Raw genomic sequence first — 21,397 nt, forward strand, 5'->3', positions numbered from 1 at the left:
GCTTGAGCCCAGGAGTTTGAGGTTGCTGTGAGCTAGGCTGATGCCACAGCACTCACTCTAGCCCGGGCAAAAGAGTGAGACTCTGTCTCAGGAAAAAAAAAAAAAAAAGGACACACTTTCTGGATGCGGAAAATAAATGCTGTCGTTTATAAATGACTACAGAGGATGAAGACGGGGACTTAGGCAAAGGCAGGCAAGCATCCCTTCCCAAGCCCTTCCTGCCCCCACCTGCACGCCTGCCTTGCTGAGGTTGAAGGCACAGTGATTTCTCTGCACAGACACGGGTCACAGAAAAGCAGTGAAACTGATTTCTCTGTCTTGGTAACTCAGCTCCCCACAAAAACAGAGGCTCGGGACCTGCAAATCACCAGCCACGCTGGGGCCTCACAACCTGAAGGACTGACCCAATTCGGCAGAGCTAATTCTACCCTCCCCGTGTGCCCTTCCCACCTACAGACCATCCTTACTGCACTGTAACCTATAACGTGCTATCATCTAACCCCCAAAGCAGTCCCAAAAGGACAGTTCTACTAGCTCCATCTTACACACAAGAAGAACAACGCTTGGGGGGCTGTCACAGAACTCAGGTCTGATCCCGAGTCCACCATCGCCTACCATCTCCTACCTCCTACTATCCCCAGACTGTCATGGCGTATTTACATTTCCTTCTAACACAGGGATCTACGTGATTTAGCTTCTGACCCTGCTGACACCGTGCAGGTATTTTACCGGTGTTTGCTGACTGACTGAGTGATGTTAACTGTTAGCATCAAATACCTGGGTAGAACAACAAAAAGAACAGCTTCAGTTTCCTCTCTTGTTAGTATATATGTATGTGTTTTTCTTAATAATTCCACATTCTGGGCTGGGTGCGGTGGCTGACGCCTGTAATCCTAGCACTTTGGGAGGCCGAGGAGGAAGATGGCTTGAGCCCAGGAGTTGAGGCTGCAATGAGCTATGACGACACCACTGCACTCCAGCCAGGGCGACAGAGCAAGGCCCTGTCTCAAAATAATAACAATTATCATTCTCCTCTCTTCTCACTTATAAGCTAAAGTGAACCACTAACCGTGCTTCCTCCGGTTTTCTATTTCAAAATGAGTCATTTCATCAGGACGATCATGGGGCTGTCCCACTGATTTGAAGGACGGTGCACTGAAAGTGTCCAGGTCTCTCCTCGATGTGCAGGCACATCCCAAGACTCGCCCGCATGGGCACAGCTCCAGGGGCCCTCCAGGGGGCTCTACTTACAACAAAAGCAGCCGTTTATTATTATTTTAACAGGCAGGGTCACATTCCACAAGACACTGCCCAGGAATGGTATAGATGGAGAGTTCCTTGTGGCTGGGGCCACAGGGACCCTCCATTCTACATGTCCCTACCCATGGGCTAGGAGGCAGGTGTTTCTACACATGGCTCACATCTAGGGAACAACCCCATGAAACTCTCATGTTACCATATGTGGCCCCCTACCAGGCATTAATATAACTAGGCATTTCCCCATTCGCTCATTTAGTCATTCAACAAACATTTATCAACTATGGACTTGGCAGGCACCAAGCCACGTCTGTGTGAAGTGGTGCAGGGGCCTCCCAAGGGCACCCTGACCAGTGTCCCCCACGTCCCAGTGTCTATTACCTGTATCAAGTTAGCCCCACCCCCACAGATCCCCCAGCACCACCGTGCTTGACAGAAGACAGCTGCCCCTAGGTCATGTAGAACAATTTAAAACAACCACCTTGAGCCTCTCAGAGCACTGTCACCCCCAAAATGACTCCTACCCCACCCGCCTGCTGAGGTGGCAGAAGTTGAGAGCTTATTCATTTCCCAGCACCGAACAACTGAAGACAACCAGAAAAGGAGAATCAACCACAAGACTGCAGCCTGAAACCCAGAGTTTGCCCTGAGAGGACGTGAGGTCCCAGGGCAAACAGGAGACATCTGAGAAATGGTCCCTCCGCAACCCCAGGCAGAAAACTCCAAACATAAAGACCTTTGACAAACAGTATCTCTTCCCTCCTCCTCGGACGGCCGCGGCCGCAGAGAGCAGTCCTGCTGGAAGCCATGGCGTGGCTGTGGCAGCAGCCAGCGGAGTTTCTCCCAGACCATCGCTAAGAAGTTTACTAAACAAAGTCTGGTATCCAGGCAGATCCCGAGGGCTGCCCAGGGGCCGGCCTGGCGGCCGTGCTGAGCCGCTCGCCTGGACTTGGCGTTAGCCAAGCCTTGCACGTTCCCAGAAAAGGAAGCCCCGGCTTTTAGCTCAAGTGCCCGGCAACCCCCGGCCCTGCAGCCGGACTGAAGAACTCATCTCTGAATCCAACGAGCAGCACAGGGCAGCGGAGCATGCAGCGTTTGGTTGCTTTTTGGGACTTGCTCTCTCAAGGATGAAAGGGGAAACAGTACAACAATCAAAATATACTTACAAGATCGGTTTTCAAAGGAAAAAAAAGACTGACTTATTTCTTCCCTCCCATTCAAAGGCCCCGAGGTTTTATACAAATACAAAATTAATGAAAAATATATATATATATAAACAGGATTAGAGAATTAGGGGCAGGAGAAATAAAATAAAAACAACGAGGCTCGGGAAAAGGGCACAGAACGGCTCATTAAGCCTGAACGGGAGACCCTGGACCCTGCATGTCGCACAGCAAGCAGGGCATGGAGCGGGCAGGGAAGACGGCCCTCTGACCTGTGAAAACACAACCTCGGCAGCAGGGACTGCTGCCCACGAGCCCTGGTGGCAACCCAAAGGCAGGGCTGCGCAGCATGGGCCGTGGGAGGGGAGGTTTCCAGGGGATCTGAAACGCACTCCAAGGACGCCCTTGGCAGGAGAGCAAGTAAATACTGAGAAGGTTAAATATTAAATTCCAAGGAGTTTCAAGAGTTCTGTTTCCCCCGCTGCCTTCGGAACCTGAACCTGAGCTGTCACAGGAGACTTCCTCCCTGCCCACCCCCACCCGACTGCTACTCATGGGACTCCCAGCACATTTCCACTCCCCTGAGCTCGTTCCACCTAGGCCACCTTCCTTCGCCTTCTCTGTTGAGAGTTCTCTGAGGCCATGCCCAGACACCGCCTCCTCCAGGAAGCCTTCCTGTCCTGCCCAGGCAGAACTCGTGAGCCCCTGTATACTGTGTATGAAAGCACGCTCTCGCCACCTTCCATCCTGGAACAGCCATCGGCCTCATGGACTGGCCCTGTCTTCCTGCCCTCCCTGCCCGAATGCAGGCTGGGGGCTTCCTGAGCAGAGGCGGCCTGTTCATCTCACCAGCGCGGTGGGTGTGTGGACAAGGAGAGCTGGAGCAGAGGCTGGGGCTGAGCTCCTTCCACGAGCCTCTGGCCGAGGGGCAGCCAGCAAAGCCGAGGAAGGATGCAAGGGCGTTCCAGTCTTCTGTTTGGGGAGGTCAGACATCGGACTGTCCTCAGCTGGAGTGGCAGGTGTAACAATGTCCTGCATTTTAGCTGGGAGGGAAGGACATCCACACCATTTTGTGTGCACAGAACTCTGCTTCCCCAAAGCGCTTTCTCTGCTGCTAGAAGCCCCTCTGCAACTACCCTAAGAGGGAGAAAACTTAGGATGGAGGGCCACATCAGGCCCTGCAGAGCGTGCGTATGGGGTCACAGCCCCCTCCACGGGCTCCCAGGAATCTAGCGTGGCATTTATAATGTGAGAAATTAGGGCCAAACAATGACAGAGGCCAGTCCTCCTGTTGGGACCAGTGGCTGTCCACCTACATAACCGTCTGTACAGTTTATGGTGTTAAATCCATCTTTTACATTGGGACCTCCACGCTGTGTGCCTCTGAATGAGCTCCTCCCCTCTCTGCCTGGGTTTCTGCACATATACGGCCCATTCCCTTCCATGTAAACGGCTTAGGGTATTGGCAATTTATAAACCTGGAAACCACTAGTGCACTTGGACACAAACCTTGGTCGAAAAAACAATGCTCTCTTCCAGCATGACTGTCCTATGATTCATCACAGAAATTAATTTGCTAACACCCTGGCTTCCTGTCTGACAAATCTAGTCTTTATTTGTGTGTGTGGCACAGTGACAGGCCGGGCTGCCGAGAAGCCAGAGCTGGAGGGACCCGGGGCTGTCCCAGCTCTCCAACACCCCCTCCTTTTACAGATGGGGCAGATGTGAGCTCTTGGTTTTCGTGAGGCTTCTTGTAGAACATGCTCATCAGTAAACTGCAGAAATGTGTTTAACTAATGTGCAACCAGCAAGATGGTTGGGCGAAAGGCGGTTCTCAGGGGGTCATCTCCAGCCCAGGGGAGACACACACATGGCACTGGGCAGGGACTGAAGCTCATTTGACCTTGACCACGGACACTTGACCTTTTTATCCACAAGATCACGTGGCTAGCACCGGGCAGAGGAGGAGGAAGTGATAAAGGCGGGCCTCCCCCAGCCTGGCTGCTGTTTACCGAGCACCAGCTACGCGCCAGGCACTGATCTAGACACTCAGAACACACTGGCAACAGCAACAAAACCCTGAGGACTCCTGCATTCAACAGAAAGTCCACCCTGGGGGGAAAGTAAGCAAGGCCACACACAGGAAAAAATAAATAAATTATAGAGTACATTTACAGGTGAGAAAAGCTTTGGAAAACAGGAAAACAGAGTGGGGGAAAGAGGATGGGGCATGCTGCAGGAGAGGGAGGCTGGGGGGCACCCCGACAGGGCAGCATCTGAGCTGGGCTTGCAGGAGCTGTGCAAGCAGGTACCCCAGGAAAGAGCACCACCCAGGTGGCGGGACGGGTCAGTGCACAGGCCTAGTGCCAGAAGGGGGCCACAAAGTGACATCATCAGCTGACTTTAGAGAGGGTGCTCGGGCTGCCTGCTGGGAGCAGACTGTAGGGGGCGGAAGTGGGGAGGCGGCCCTGGTGGCTGGACCCAGGTAGCTGCATGGAGGAGGAAAGGAGAGGAGAGTTCAGCTTCTGGGGTGTGCTGAAGGCAGAGCCAAGGGTTAAGGTCTGGCCGACAATGAATAAAACAAAGGACCCGATGACACTCGGCACACTGCCCAGCTATGGGGGGGAGCCTTTTCTGCTCAGTGCCGTCACGGCAAAGTCGGGGAGGGGCTCGAGCAGGGTCCCACCAGCGCCCAGGCTGTGCTCCGAGGAGTGGGGTCTACAGTGATGAGGCACCAGACAGACCCTGCCCGGGGACGTGGGTGCAGCTGAGAGACAGCAGCAAAACCACACCACGATCAGAGAGGAAATCCTGGGCCGTCCAAGGTACACGACACAGCGTAAGAGGATGAGGAGTTCTGGCCAGGAGGGGCAGACACTGAGGAGAGATTTCAAAAGCAATTTAAAGTATATATATACCCCTTCTGGCCACGCTGTCCACAAAAATAGAAAAATAAAGTATATGAAGTGCTGCCTCACATCCACTGCGCTGTCCCAGAATTCCACCCAGCGTGGGAAACGAGAGAACATCCTTCTGTCTGACGAGTGCAGGAGGCAAGTTAGACACACAGAAAAGTCTCGTCGTGGTGTGAGTTGTGACATCTCTCTTTTAGGTCACAGAATGGGGAACAAATGCTTGGCCTCTCAGGATCTTTTAGCGTCCACTGTATTGTGGGGAAGGAGATGGCCCAGATGCTCTGTTGGGATCTGAAATCTGGGACCTGGTTCCACTGTGATGTATCTGCCCCAAACAGAAAAACGACCCAAAACTGTAAAATGTTATAAATAACAGCATGTTGTCAGCATCCACCAAAAAGAGCACAAGTATGCCCCTCATACTCGCGTGTGACAGAGTTAGTTAAAAAGCATACCACTCTGGGCACCCTGGCAACCACGCAAATAAAAAAAAACCAACTTTGTTTAAAAAGGAATACAAAAAGCTTCACATATCTATTTTTAAAACTTAAAACTGAAAGCACTATTTCATAAATACATCCCTCTGCCTCTGGCACTTGTGTCTGCGTCTTCCTGCTGGCGGATGTCCCCTGCCGACCTCCTCTGCTCTCAGAGCCCCGGGGACCTCCGTCAAACCTGCCCATCCGTGCACCCGGCTCACATTCCCCCACCTGACACCCCGCCCTCCGTGTGCAGCCTGCGGAGGCCACTGTCTGGCGCGTCAATCAGCCCTGCCTGGGGACCCTCTGAGCTCGCTGCAACAGGTGTTATTCTCATCCTCAACTTTCCCAAAGCTCACCTCTCGTCTCTCCAACTTCTCCTTTGGAGGTGGGACCGGAACCTCTTTGATCAACATGTACTGACCATGTACTATGCTGGGTCCCAGGACATTAATTTACCAGTCAACAGTTTAAAATCAGCTTCCCCACAATGCTCTAAAACTAGATTGTGGTGAGGGTTGCATAACTCTATACATATGTGAAAAAACCCTGAATTACACACTCAAAATGGGTGAATTTTATAATATGCAAATTATGCCTCAATAAAGCTGTTTAAAAAAAAAAAATCACCGTCCACATCTCAACAGATGTTCCTGTTTGGTGCCAGCCCCAAGGCGGGGACCTATGTCTCCGCCCGTGGACAACCTCTCTGCCGCTGAAGAGGCACCCAATGGAGCAGGGGCACAGGGAGGGCAGGCTTCCAGACAGCAGTGGAAGGGGGACATCTACTGGGACAGGAAGAGAGGGGGCAGGAAGGTGGGCAAGTTATGTGGGTGACACAGTAGCTAAAGGTGGGGGTGGATGGAGAATGTGCTTAATGTGAGGTTGGACCATATCCCACTGCCATTTGTGTAGGTCAAAAAGGCTGAATGTTGCAACCGCCCGCAGCTCAGCCTAACACTTAGACGTCCGTGTGTGATACAGACAGGAGATCAGGCTTCCAACCGGCCCCTCTGCTTCCGAGTGGCGTGACCAAGGGTGCATCATCTAAACCCTTTGAGCCTCAGTTCTCTCATCTATAAATGGGGATGGCACAGCTGCACATCAGCACACTTTTATTTCCGTTTTTTAACATGCGTGCAATGCCTAGCTCGTGGTGGGCTTATCGTGGGCTCAATCATCTCCAGAGCGGACGGAGCCGCAGACCTGAGCTTGAACCACCAACCTCTCCAGGCATTGCTCTCATCCCCCACTTTACCACCAGCCCCCAAATGAATCAGAAAGGCGGCAGAGTTCGCACAGAGAAACAGACCCCACTTGCCTGAAGTAACTAGAAACCACAGGAGTCCCAGCTGCCCCTGGAGACCAGGACTGTGGCCAGGATAGGCTGCATCTGGCATCCTCTATCCTTCTCTGGGGGAGCCGTGAAATAAAGCCAGAACACACACGGCCCAAACGCAGAGCTGGGGGGCGAGCAGAACCAAAGGCTCCCTGCCACTAATGCTCAGAGTCACCAGGCGGGCCTGGGTGGACTCTGTAGAGCCACCGTGCAAGGTGGTGAGTGCTCATGGGCCAGCCTGCTAGAAACCAACGGGAGGTCAAGGAAACCTCTTCCCTTTGGCTCACGCAGAGAAAAGGCGAACACATCAGCCAGCTGGAGCCCAGAAAGAGGCCCCTCCCGCCGAGGGCGCAGGGAAGCTGCTGCCAACGCTCTCAGGGCCGTGGCACTAAAACAGAACTGCTCCGCTGCGAGTCACATCCTCGGCAGGTCACTTGGTGTTCTTTCCTCCAGTCTCAAGGCAACTTTAGCTACTGTCACACGGATTGGAGAAAGGACGGCCAGACTGCGGTGAGACTGGGGTGAGGAGACATCAACAGAGGGAAGCCCGAGTCCCTTCTGCATAAGCCACTGACGTTTGGGACCCCCAGTCTGTTCCCATCCTAAAGGTGTGAGTCTCCCTGCCTCCCTTGACCTCCCACCTATTCCAGGAGGTCCTAGACCTAGGGCCACAAAATGATCACGAGGTCTCCATCAGAGCAAGGGAAGTCCTGGCCAGGGAGTAAGTCTGTCCCTGGGGCCCGTGAGCTGATGTCCATGGGCCATGGGTGCAGGCAGATGCACACACTCGTGAGAGGGAGTGACCCCCACTGTGTTTAACGCGCCCAGGGAGTTACCTGACGGGTATGCACTAAGCTCCAGCTTTCTGGAAGATGCCAGGGGGACATTTCATCCGGTCTTTCAAACTCACGCTGACCATCAGAGACCAGGAGGAGCTAGCTCCTCGCCTGCCAGGAGCTCAGGGTCCAGCGGGGACACAGATAAATGACAACACGCCCTGGGGAGCTCTGTCACCGAACATGAATGGAGCCTCATGGGATCCCAGTGAAGACAGACATGATTCCCTAAAGAGATCTTACTTTCTCGTCATCTGATTCCACGTTTACTGAGGAGGTGAGAGCCTACCACACGACTCAGGCACCTGAACCTGGACCTGCCGTTTTAGGAGGAACCAAGCCGTGGCTGGATCTGCCTCTGCGCACACATCTGAGGGTCAGGGAGGATTCGTTCTTAAGGAAGAAACGTGCTCTTGGCTTAAAGCCTCAGGGTAATGAACCCACTCTTTCAAATCTCACCGGACGATCACGTGTCTTCACTGTGCTGGCTCCAAGCTGGCAGCCAGTGCTCTCGGCCGACAGCTGCCCAAAGCCCATGGCACTGCCCCGGCATGGGGGCGGGGGGCGTTTTCACTCACCAGACAGCGGGTCTCTGCCAATCATCAAAACATTGGGCAAATTCATTACAATCAGCTGCTGGAGAACTTCCTACAGAAACAAAGGGGAAAAGATACCATTAAGAACAGGAAAAAAGTAAGAGTGACTAAGTAAACCACAGTTAATCCAGTTGGCGGATGAGTGTGTAGCCATTAAATGGTAACTATGAAGATACTATACAACAGGAAGGAATATTTAAGATATAATATACGTGAAAAGTCAAAGCCTAATTGCACTTCTGCCTTAAGTGTTATTGAATACAAATTATGTCTGCATAGGTGGAGAGAGGTGGGAATGAAGGAGACACATGACGGGACAGGAGAGCAGGAATATGCGAGTTGCTTTTTCAAAGATATCCTCAACTATTTTACTGTATGGCCTGTGCAATTAAAAAAGAATAGGGAATAAAGATTAAAGAGATGCTACCGAGCCTTTATAGCCTGATGATCTGGGATCCAAGCGTTAAGCAGGCCTTTGGTACGAGTCATGGATGAGGAGGCCTCCTGGGAGAGGGACAAGTCAGAGCCGCCTGCACAGTCGGGCGGCGCACGGGCAACCAGCTGCCTCACCCCTCACACCGAGGGGCTTTGAGAGAAGGCCCCGGCACCAGCCGTCAGTCACACACGCTTGTCTGCACGCCCCTCACCAGCCCTGCTCAGAGTGTGCCGGCTTGCAGACCGGCCCACCGCGGACATCTCCCAGAGCATCTCCCGGGGCAGGCGGGTCTTGCCTGTCCAAATGTGTCGTGTTCACAAATGAGAAGACAAAAAAATCCAATTTTACGGAAGACAAAGAAGGGGATGGGTTTCATAATTATCCCAAAAGTGGTCACTATAGAAATTCTTCACCACGAAAGCTCCTCTTAGGCCGTTTTAGATGCGTTTCCGCTGACACACAACTTGTTTCAGGGAGTCACTCTATTGCATAACGTGCGGAATCTCTGTGCCCAGCGCACTGCCAACTAGCACTCAAGAAGAGAAGGGGGTTAATTACACAACCAGCTAATCCCACGTGGCCGGGTGAGCATCTCAGAGCCATCTCTGAATCACGAGGTTAGAACAGGGGCCTTGGCTAAGCCTGTGGGAGAGGCCGACACATGCCAAGAATACATAAAATGATTTTATCTTCCCTCCTTGTTACCTTCCTAGGGCTCCTGTCCACACTGCAAATCGGGGGAGGGGATGCTAAACCGAGGTGTACCCCACCCCCGGACACACCAGCCCCCTCCACTCAATGCTGGGGACCACCCTCCTTCATCATCCAGGGTCACATGCCACCGTGTCAGGGACAGCTCATGTTCTCTCAAGCATGTCTCAGGTGGTAAATACCTGTCAGTGCTGGACAAAGTGTGAGTTGTGTAACAGCCTCAGCCCTCCTTTAGGGCTTGGAAAAAATCAACATGAAAAAACTATCTCTCAACAGCAGGAGCTCATCAAAGGATTCCTTGGTCTCCTCACAAGCCCAACCAAACCCTGCCCCGGAGCAAAATGCACACCACAGGTAAAATCAGCAGAATCCACTTTCCAGCTAACTCATGCAGTGAAAGGAGGGTCACCAACAACATTCGCCTATCCTGTCTTGTAGCTCCCTCCTCTGCCTCAACACCTAACTCCAGTGCTCAGGCCAGCATGGGAAGGAACTAAGTCATCACTGTCCAACCACCCACAGTCCCTTTCGAATTCCTGGCTGATGTCCTCCTGCTATTGTCTTGAGTTTCTGGACCACTCGGCCCTATTACCAGGATGCACAAGTTTATAAATGAGATACAGTATGTGAAATCATCTAGGTTTTTTTTTTGAAATAATCTGAAGGCCACTGCAAAAATGCAAAGTGGTATTTTCATGCCAATGTTAATCTAAGCAAATATTGCTAGAAAATATTGCCAGAAAACTTACATATTCTCCTATAAAACAGGATGTTTAATTTTGTCTAATCAGTACTGACTAATTTTCCCACAAGAGACATGTCATTGGTGCAATTAAAAAATAATGTTGGCTGGGCACAGTGGCTCATGCCTATAATCCCAGCACTTGGGGAGGCTGAGGTGGGGGCATTGCTTGAGGCCAGGAGTTTGATACCAGCCTGGGCAACATATTGAGACCCGGTTTCTACAAAAAATGTTTAAAAATTAGCTGGGTGTGGTGGCATGTGCCCATGGTCCTATTTATTAGCACTTGGGAGGCTGAAGTGGGAGGACTGCTTGAGCCCAGGAGTTTGAGGATGCAGTGAGCTGTGATTGTGCCACTGCACTGCAGCTGGACAACACAGTGAGACCTTGTCTCTTTAAAAAAAAAAGAAGGTTTTATGAACAATTTTTTAAAAAGTTATTCGTTTCAAAACACCATGGGTCTCCTAAAACCTAATCCTATGGCCAAAGCTGTTCTCAAGCCATTAACTGGTCCCCCTAAAGGACCATCCATCACATTTCCAGTAAAAACAGGCTGAGATGCCAGGACCGTCCGGTAATATAATTGAGATATATAATAATTTCAAATTTTTCAGTAGTCTCCTTTACAAAAGTAAAAAGAAACAGGTGAAAATATTCTAATACACTTTAATTAAGCCAATATAAATTTATCATTTCAACACATAACAGATACCCAAAATTATTAAGATATTTTATATTTTTTCATACTAAGTCTTAGAAATCAGTATGTATGTTACACTCATAGCACATCTCAATTCAGATGATAAATTTGCATCAAAATTACTTGATCTGTATTCACATTTCATGAAATGTGGAGTTGAGAAAGTAGAACTGCATTTCCAGGTTGTTCCAAACACACCTAAAAGTTTTCCTACAACTAAATTAGGCATAGGTTTTTAAGTCTAAACTAATTAAAATGAAAAATTCACTTCCTCAGTCACACCACTGTGTCTCCAGGCCCTGACAGCCACATGTGGGTGATGGCTACCAGGTCCCCAAGGCCCCCACCACAGTCCCTCTGCCCTCCCTAAGGACAGCCGAGCAAACGCGGTGGCGGTGACAAGGCCTCCAGGGCGACAGGCCCAGCTCTCAGTCTATCTGGGACGTGAGGAGGCTGCTGAAAAGGGGACCCCCGCCTGGCACTTGGAACAGAAAGCCCCTGTGGTGGCCGCAGCTGACAAGGGGGTGCCCCATTTAAGGCTTCATGGGCGATCGAGCTCTGCAGTGAGGGGTGATGGGGAAGGGAGGGCAATGTTGGATCCAGAGGTGCCTGGTCACGAGGGTGAGTGACCATGCTGGGCGGAGGGGCCTCTGGGCCACTCAAAGTACAGCAAACAGGACCAGCGTCCAGGCCAATGGCCTCCCAGAGCCCACGACACCAAACGCTTGTCACCGCTGGCACTGCTCACTGCGTCTCAGAACCAGGCACAAGCCCTGGCTGCAAGGATCACACTGCGCTCCCTGGTCCCCTCCTGTCACCATGTGAGCCTTCCCACCTCCAGTCTAAATGTTCCTCCCCTCCCCAAACGCCCTCACACCACACTCCTCCCAAGCGGGGTTCACAGTTTACTGAGTGTCTGCACCTTGCTGGTGTCAGAGGAGCACCTGCCCCCATCCGAGGCAGAAGGACTGAGTGAGGGGCAGGCAGAGGCCTGGACACCTACCTCCCTGCTCCACCTGCGCCGGGGCTTGCAGAGGAAGCTCATTTTCTGTGCTTGGTCCAGTTGCCTCCATTAAACCCATCAAACTGTCAGGTCCCTGGGGGGGACATGCCTCCTAATTCCTTTTCAGCCAGTCTCTATCCAGGACTTGTATCCACTCGGCCACTGCGGCTGAATGTCCTGGAAGCCCTAAACCGGTGTGAGCTTTCTCCCAGGACCTCCTCCCCTGGTTTGGCAACAGGAGGACTCAGCTCAAGCCCCTTAAAACGACTGCCTTAACTCCCCTCTGAGAACAAGGACGGGTACCCCAACTCTTAGTAAACTGTCCATTATGCAGCAAAACTGCCGACCACAGGATATTAAATGAACGACTTGAGGCTCTCACCTGCCCCCAACCTCAGAATACAAACAGAAACCGATGGGGGTGAGTGGTAAGAAGAGCACTGTTTACAGTCCAGCTACAAACCAGCCCTGGGAGTGCAATGGAAGATATGGCCACTCATCCCAGTTGGGGGACAGCAAAAAACGCCCGAATGTGTAAAAGGACACTTACTTGTCCGCACAGAATTAAATGTATGTTGAGAACAGAAAAAACCTCAAAGGAAATACAGCACATCAAACTGACAGAATTGTCTTTATCAGAGTGATTAGGACAAGAGCATTTTCTAAATATTCTCTAATATCAATTAAAACAATTTAATCCTGTGGCACAGAGAACATATAGTCAGAGGCATCTATTTACCAAGTATTTCAGCTGTGAACATGACAGGCCTACTTTAAAATAAAAAAGTTATCCATTCTTTCCTCTGAGACGATTCACCAAGTCTCTAAGATGAAAAGTGAAATGGATTACTATTTTTTTTTAGTCCCCACACAAAAGCAAACCAGACCTCCAGCATCCCCTCATCGGGAAAGAACAGACGCTATCGGGAGAACCAGGATGGCTGCAGCGTCGGGCAGAGGCCCTGGGAAAAGGGGTGACTCCCAGGCACGAGCTCCTCGAAGACAGAGGCTCAGGGGCCCCAGAAAAGGCCCACCCACCACTAGGCAAAGTAAGGGCCTCACTGAAAAGGCTGAACATCCTGCCAGGGTCCGTCTCACCCCCTGCGCCTGCCCAAACAGAAAGGCAATTTCTCTGCAGGTGGAGAAACGTTAGGCCCTGGAAAAGATTCAGGGTGGAAATGCTTTTTCTGTGCGTGCGTGGGCGGGGTTAGCTTCAGTTCCCACCAGAAACACCGGGACTGTTGGATCAAGAACAATGACTTCATGAAGAAAACAGAAGAATTATTTTTCTCCCCCCAAATGAAGCTGAATCTCATGGTTCAATATTTTGCCAGGAAGGAAAAATAAATGCTGCCAAAAGTCAGGTGTCCACAGAATGACCTCCATGGGCTTTGAATGTCAGCGGCTGATGCAGAGAAATAAGAGAGAAGCCCCAGAAAAGTTTAAGACAAACACCCTGCAGAGGTATCCAGGCATCCAGGAGGACGGCCATGCTCCTGGTTGCCAAGGTGACTGAGATGGTCCAGACAGCAAAGTGAGCCTTCCACAGAGCCAAAATAAAGCCACCGAGAAATGCCGCTATTGACCTACCTACACTCTCAAAGTTGGCACTGTGGGTGCCCCAGCATACCTTTAGGTCTGGTCTGGGGCAGGTATTCACAAAACATATACTATGTAGACTCTGCTGTGAGCTGAGAACTCAGCATGGCGGAGAAGGCAGGGAGGTAGACAGTCGCAGCCCAGCACAGGGAGGTCTGGGAGGGCTTCCCAGAGGCGGCAGCTTCTCAGCTGGGCTGTGGAGAATGCTTAGGAATCTAACAGGTCAAGGACAGAGCTGGGAAATACAACTGCCACGTATGGGCCGCAGCGAAAACCTTTGGTTACACTGAGCATCGGAGTGAATTATCCATACTCTGCATTCCCCACTAGGGTGCCCTTCCTCGTACAACCCCACCACCCGATCACCACCTGCCAGACTCTACCCGTCCTCCAAGGCTCAGCTAAAACACTGTCTCCCCCACGCAGTCACCTCATGCCTGTAATCACATGTGATTTTCTCTCCCCCGAACTCTTAATCTGCATCTGCCCCTTCTGTGGCCCTTTCTGCAACGTGCCTTGTCAATCAACTCCCCACTCAAGGTGGCTAAAAGCTGCTAATAGTGACAGGTGGGAAAATAAGACAGATCAGAAAATATTCCTCAAAATGTCTACTGAGTAAGATTTTAAAAAAATCTCTCTTATGGAGGAGGTGTCTTCTCCACCTCTTCCACACCAACGAGGGAACCAAGTTCTGAAAACCAGCTGCTCTGCTCCCCAAGGCTGGTGGTTTCGTCCGCTGAGTTCATCCCTATGCCTTGAAACCTGGCATAACCTGACACCATATTGCTTAAGAGTCACAGCTTGTAGCTATTAACAAAAGTTAAAGACATTTCAAAGCAAGAAAAAAATTTTAGAATCTGTTTTAGAATTTTCCATTAAAACTTGTATAAATGGAACATCGAATACAAATTTTAAAAACATTCCAAAGTGAATTTGTAACGTTGGTTTGAATATATCATGCTTTCCAACTGTAAAATCGCAAATGTGATAGTTTTCTGAGCAAATGAAGCAAAACAAAGTAAACTTTAAATTCCTAAACTACAGAAGTGACTTCAGGCAGGAAAGGTCCCACACGTATCCCAATGTTCCCAGCGTCTACTCCAGCGCTCTAAGAGAGAAGAGACGTCCAAACCCCACAGTGGTAACATTTCCAGAAACCGCATGGCACTAGCTGTGGTTCAGGCAAGAGAGATGCTCTTGGGGGAACCCACAGAGACACCCCTATAGTCAGGAGGAACATTCCGCAGATCTCCTTTGCACATGTCACGATACTGATGCCCTCGATCCACACTGTCCATACGACACATCTCGAAGCCTCTGCCCTGGATCTGGCCAAGAGGGTCCCTGAATGCAACTCAGCAACCCGCTGGCCAAACCCAAAACTGCCTGACAACCTGGCACTAGCAACCAACTAACCTCGTGCTCTGTTACCAGAAACGCCCAGGCAGAGAGAGGTTCCCGTCCCCTTTATCCTCCAACATTCACGTGGGGCGGCCAGGACGAGAATTAACAGCATTTCTGGTCTGAGGGAACCGCAGCACAGTGTTGTTAATGGAGCCTAGTAGCAGGGTCCAGAGCGAGCGCCAGGGCTGGACCCTTAGGTCTGGGTGGCTTCCCCCCAGCACCCCCGTACCACACCATCTCCCCATGCCCCAAACCAGGGTGCTTTTCACAGCAGATGCCCACTCCATCCCTTCAACACTAACTGGTGACACTCACAGCCTGCCGCCCACCCCAGGCATTCACGCCCCCCACGGTGTCAGTCACCCTGGTGTAGGGCAACAAGGACCTGGCCCCAAAACCAAGAGCCATACCCACTTTCTAGGATCCTACAGCCGGAGCACAATTTTCTAATTTAGCCTCTGAGAGGAAAAGCAAGCAATGATTTATCCTCACCCGCTCGCAGCCCAGCCCACATGCTTGTAATTCCAGCGGACGAGGGGCTCCCGTCTCTGCCACCTTCCCTCCTGGACTGGGGCAGGAGCCCTGGCGACATGAGCAGGCCGTGAAGTGCTTTTATGTTAAGGGGCTGTCATGTTAAGCCGCCGATGGGTTCAATCCATCTGTTCCACCTCATTTCAATTAACCCTGGGGTCTCTGGGGCCTGAAATCAGCTCCAATCTGCACAAGCCCAGGGGCACGGGCTCCCCTAATTAGGTCACACTGTGTCTGAGTCCCCAGTGAGTTAAGGCCACCAACTCAGCCAATCCGAGGTTACCACATCATCAGAAACCCCCTGCCACGGAACACTTCCTAGCTGCCTGCCCTCATGGCTGTGTTCACAGAAACAAACACAAGCCCATTGTTTGTTCACAGCAAGGAAAACAAACATTTCCTCTGAGCTGACCCAGGAGGAGGAGGACTATCGGGAAGGAACACCTGGAAACTCAAACATCGCCACTTGAAGGCAAAGCCACTAATGCCTGCCTCTGCCTGTAACTTGCTGTGTGACCTCAGGCAAGTCACCATCCCTCTCTGAGCCACACCCTCATCTATAACAGTCTCTTAGGGACTTTTGGCTCCTTCAGAAAAGAGAGGGAGTGGCTGGAAAAGGAGACACGTGCTGGCAAGAGGCGCAAAGCACATCCTCAGGCAGGGACTCAGGGCTGCCAGCTCTGACAGGCAGGCAAGTGCACACGTGTCCAGGAGGAACTCGGGGAACCTGACAGGCACAGGACCGAGCATAGTCCAAGTGCCCCCAGGAGCGCCTGCCGCCTTCCCTTTAGGGCTGTGTGAGGCCCGGGTTGCCCTGTGGGCAGAGCTGTCTCACTTGTGCCAGGAAGTGCCTGTCCCGAGCCCCAGAAGCATGGGCAGGGCGTCTCCTTGGGCAAGTACCTCTGTCCGTAAACTGTGCCTCGGGAACTGTTTCTGCAAGGTGAATGTGAGCCTGGCCAGTGGCAGCCAGAGGTGGGCTTTGGGGACAAACTTCGGCAGGGAGGCCGTCCACAACACAGGTGCTGGGGGAGGGGGCCAGACCCACTGTGGGCCAATGGGTGGACATACATCTTCGCACACAGACCCAGGAGGGTGGTGAGAATCCACATTTTTTTAAAGTGGAAGAGCCTCACAGATTACCTACAGAGCAGGGAAACAGGCCGGGGTGGAAAACGATGGGGTGCAGCTCTAGATTCAGGTCTGGAAACCCAGGCCTCCTGGGACTCCGCCCTCGGGCTCTTCACGCCACACTGAGGAGCTCGTGTCTACTCAACAGTGTCCATGAGGGCCACACGCACCAGGACCACACTCCAGGTGTGGGTCCGGGGGGGCGGAGAAGAAGAGCTTCGAGGACTGGTGGGGGGACCCCTCACCACACTTCAGCATCTGCAGTGGTTCTGGGCTGCCTGCCCTCCGTGCCCCTCCAGGCCGCCCCTCCTGGCTAAGACAGCATCGGCACTCGGGGCCGACACAAGACCACAGTACATGGCTGTGAGAGATCTTGTCCCGTGAATCAGTGGTTATCAAGCCCCTTTCTTTGAGCTTCTTGGAAAAGTCAATATTTTTGCTGATGGTTAAGCAAGAAAGGGGCAGAGAAAGCGCGCCCAGAGACGATGGCAGCCTGCGGGGTGGCTGGGACAGGATCACCACCCAGCAGCCCGTGGGTGTGGGGGTCCCACGGGAGGACCTCACCAGTGGTGGCAGGACCACAGCACAGCACCAGCTCCACCGGAGCAAGGCCGCCTCACGCGCCCTCCAGCCGGGGGTGGCTCCAGCTGACTTCCTGGACCGGCACTTTCCGCCCCGCATGCCTGCTGAACTCAGGGGGAGAGGCTCGGCCTTCCCCATCCCGGGAAGCGCCAGGCCAGGGGAACACGGTGCCTGTCCACCCGGTGTCCCCCCACCACTCACCCACCCAGGGCCTGCAGGCACCTGCCCAGGGCAGGGCTGGGGCCACCCCACACCCCGGCAGCCGTCCCGTGGCTGCCTGACAGTACTGCTGTCAGTTCCTTCATTCCTAGGCGCAAGTCGGTGCAGGAGTGACAGAGGGTGCCTGGGATCCGCCTGTGGCAGGTGGCAGCCCAGACCACTGCAGCCGGGGCCTACGAGGGCAGGAAAGGCAGGTGGGGGGACCTAGCCAGCCCACCACCCCACTCCCCAACCCTAACCCAACCTCAGTGCGTGAGCCCACAGGACAAGGGACACCAACGGCCAGTGTCAGGCAGGGAGAGCTCCTCACAGGACAACTGCTCACTCTCTCTTCTGCCACCAGTCTGGGCACTGCTGGCTGTCTGACGCTGCACTGGTTGGGAGGTGGAGGGTGTGGAGACGACACCTCTGCCCTGAAATCTAGGACACGGATTCAGACGAGGAGGACAAAGCCAGTGAGGATGCTCAGGATGTGCACTGTGGGGCCAGGCCCTGCCCTGGGGAGCTCACCGCCCGGGAGGGGGACAGTCCCACGGGCAAGTCCGGTACCTGAGCAGAGGGCTCGGAGGCATCTGAGCTGGGCTATGATCCAGAAAGCCTCCGAGGAGGAGGTGGCCGGGAGCTGAAATGGGAAAGGACGCGGAGCAGGCGCCGTGCAGGTAGGTGTGTGTGGCAGCCGTGCTGGTGCAGGGGGCGCTGGGAACACAGGCACAGGGAAGCGCAGGAGGTGCCCCCACCTCGTGCCCCCCATGCAAGGGCAGGAGCGACACACCCCACCGCAGTCCCAGGACAAAGGACAACTGAGGGCCAGATGTGCACCGAACCGCTGCTCCAGCAGTCTGGACCCCGCCTGCACTTACCTAGACGGCGGTGGAAGCGGCTTTGGCGTCCCCTCGGCAGCTCTGCCGCCAGCCTGGTGCTGCTGGGCCTCAGCCTCAACCCCGGCCAGGTGGGCAGGTGGCCAGGTGGGTAGGCGTCACACCTCACCTACAGGCGACCGAGCACCGCACATGGCACGTCGTCAGGCCCCAGGAGGTGGTGGCCGAACCTGAGGCCTTCCCTATACTCCTGGTGGTGCTGGACATTGCTCTCCTCGGGCTTAGGGACAGCACCGCTCCCTGCTGCGTCCCAGGGCACCTCTGCAGGGGCAACGCAGGAGGCCTACGGCCACCTGAGAGCGGACCACAGAGGAAGACAGGCCACAGCTGCCTGAGTGTGCATGAGGAGGCCCGTCCTGGAGAACACAGAGACCCTCCGCACCCATGAGCCCACCCCACACCCCCTTCCCTTCTCTACCACTCAGGGTCCAAGACCTGGAAGGGGGAAGAACTGAACATCTGCGAGTACCTTCTTTTCTCTAAAATACACATACGGCTGCCTGAACCATCTCGGGTGGTCTGGACTCCCGAGGGCTGGTGGGGACACACTGAGAACTCTAGTTCTAGGGGCAGGTCTGGCCCCGTGGGCAAGCGTGCCATGGCTGATTCGCGTGCCTGCCTCGGGCGGAGTGGCGGAATCTGTTCATGGGTGAATGGCAAAGGCTGGAGAAGTTCTCCAGGAACACGGAGGGTGGGAAGTGTGAATCTGCAGATTGGGTAAGTGGGTAGGGCTGTATTTCTGCCTCCCTAGACCCCACTTGCCCTTCCAAAAAAGCTGTACACGAAACCAAGCCACAAAACCAACAGTCGAGTAGCTGTATTATGCAAACCAGTCACTTCTAGTTACAGGAGTCTGCAGCCAAAAATCAGACTTCATCTAGAGCAAGAAACTCTATTCTATCACCAAGAATTTATTCTATAGCAGGAAACTGGGGGAGGGCAACTCAAGATACAGTTGAAAAGCTGGAGAGGAGGAAGGTTAAGAAACGACAAGTTTGTAGTGACTAATATCTCAGCAGGAAGTGAAAATCTCAACAGATGTTATTAACATCGGGGCAGCTGTCCACGCTGGGGGGTGGGCAGGGGTTGGTGGTGGCTAGACAGCCCAGCCTGTCCTCAGCCCACCCCCCACCTGACGCATCCCCCTGTCCTGCAACACTTACCTCCAACGCCTTCCCCTACCCAGAGTCTTCCTCAACCCCTTCATTGACAATAGTCACCTCTGCATCTGTGCCCCAGCCCCTCCCTCCCTTTCCCACCTGAGTCCCGGCACAGTGCACCTGTACCTAGCGTCTCCAGGGCAGGTGTGACCTTGGAATCCCCCCAGGGCTCTGTGTGTCACAGCCCACAGCAAACGGCCACCAAGTGCTGGCCAAGCGGAAATGGCTGCAGGGAGAGGTGTCTGGTGAGAACAGAGGCTCCTGGGACCTTCAATTAAACACACCCTCACCTGTCTATACTGCAAAGAAAACTATTTTGGGCAGGGATCAGAGTGGCTAATAAAGCAGAACCTGGGCTCATTTAAATCCTAACTCTGGAGGTGGGTCTGGAGCCAGGTCCACCAGCCAGCGGCTAATGCCAGACCCATTTCACCCACAGATTTTCCATTTGCTCGGGCAAATGAATATTTCACAGGTATGTACTAAAAAGAGAAATAAAGGAGAGTAGGACCATCAAGAGTGACAGAAAACAAAGCTATTACACAGAGGTGTCAAAAGAGGGCCCTCGATGAAGTGACGGGTGAGCAAAAGCAAATGACTGGCACAGACGACTGGTAGTGGCTCCCTGGAGTGCTGTGTTGAGAAGGATTCTGAGGCTGGTTCTGGGCTCAGAGGCAGAGGGGGCCAGGACTGACTAGTGATGTGGTCCTGAGCCAGGAACTGGGACCCGGTGGCACTCCCTTGTGCAACCCAGCGTGACAGGCGTCGTAACACCTGTGTGGTCCAAAATGCTGGAGGCTGTGGGCAAAGGACCAGAGATTCTCTTCATAGTTGTAACACTGCAGAGACTGGGCTTCCTCTGCTCACCAGCCTAGCTTCAAGTCTCCTCTCCCAGACCAGACCGTGGCTCCCGCGGGCAGCAATAGGGACCACTTCCCTGTCCCCTGCCCCAGGGCCTGGCGCAGCAGGGACTCGGTCATCGGTAGTCAAATGAGCTGATGAAGGGCCACAAGGCCCAGGGTTATAGCGAGTGCAGTGTATGCGTGTCTGTGTGTATGTGTCTGTGTGTCTGTGTGTGTGTGTGTGTGTGTGTTTGAGTGTCTATTCTAAAAGACAGGGACAGAAACAATTAGACCAACTGGGCCCCTACTGTGTGAGGCTCTGATCTCAGGACAAAAAAAAAAAAGGCCTCTTCTTCCTTCCGTTCTTTTTCGTTAAAGTAGGGACAAGTTTCTTCAGACATGGTAAGGTGGGTGTGAGGGAAGGCCACCAGAATCAAAGAACACTGTCGAAGAGGTAGGAAAATTAAGGCACACAGACCCGCCCCGGCACCTGGTCGCAAGGCAGACCAGCTGCCCCGGTTTCCCCTCAGGGCCAGCCGAGAGCCCACGCTTCAGGCAAATGAAGGCGCCCTCACCAGCTGTTCCTGTGCCCAAGCCCAGCAGCAGGGCAGTCCGCGCCACCTCTGCCTGGGCGGCAAGTGGACTCTTCCAGCCAAGCCACAAAATGAGAGAAGAAGAAACGCTGAGCAGTAACAAAGCACCTTCCCCGTGCGAGACTCCTTCAGGGCAAGGGGCCGGGGCACCAACACCTCGCTCTGGTCTAACGCTTTCCAGGTGGTGTCAGTCTTCTTGTGTTCGGTGGGGCAGGTGCTTTAACTGTGCCCATTATACAGAGGAATAAACTGAGATGCGGCGATAAGGACGTGCTTGGGGTCAC

At 53.2% G+C, this 21,397-nt stretch overlaps 1 protein-coding gene across 1 annotated transcript in view; it reads right to left on the bottom strand.

Annotated features, from left to right (window-relative positions):
- LOC105820266 (protein Daple) overlaps positions 1-21,397 on the bottom strand; it is a gene marked incomplete at its 3' end in the record, with an annotated part of 113,019 nt that overhangs the window by 38,483 nt on the left and 53,139 nt on the right. Inside the window, exon 4 of the mRNA XM_012656726.1 lies at positions 8,568-8,637. Within this exon, the coding sequence (XP_012512180.1) occupies positions 8,568-8,637 (70 nt within the window). The remainder of the gene's footprint in view (positions 1-8,567; positions 8,638-21,397) is intronic.

This window comes from Propithecus coquereli, unplaced genomic scaffold (assembly GCF_000956105.1).
Source record: "Propithecus coquereli isolate 6110/MARCELLA unplaced genomic scaffold, Pcoq_1.0 Scaffold516, whole genome shotgun sequence".
Lineage (NCBI taxonomy): Eukaryota > Metazoa > Chordata > Mammalia > Primates > Indriidae > Propithecus > Propithecus coquereli.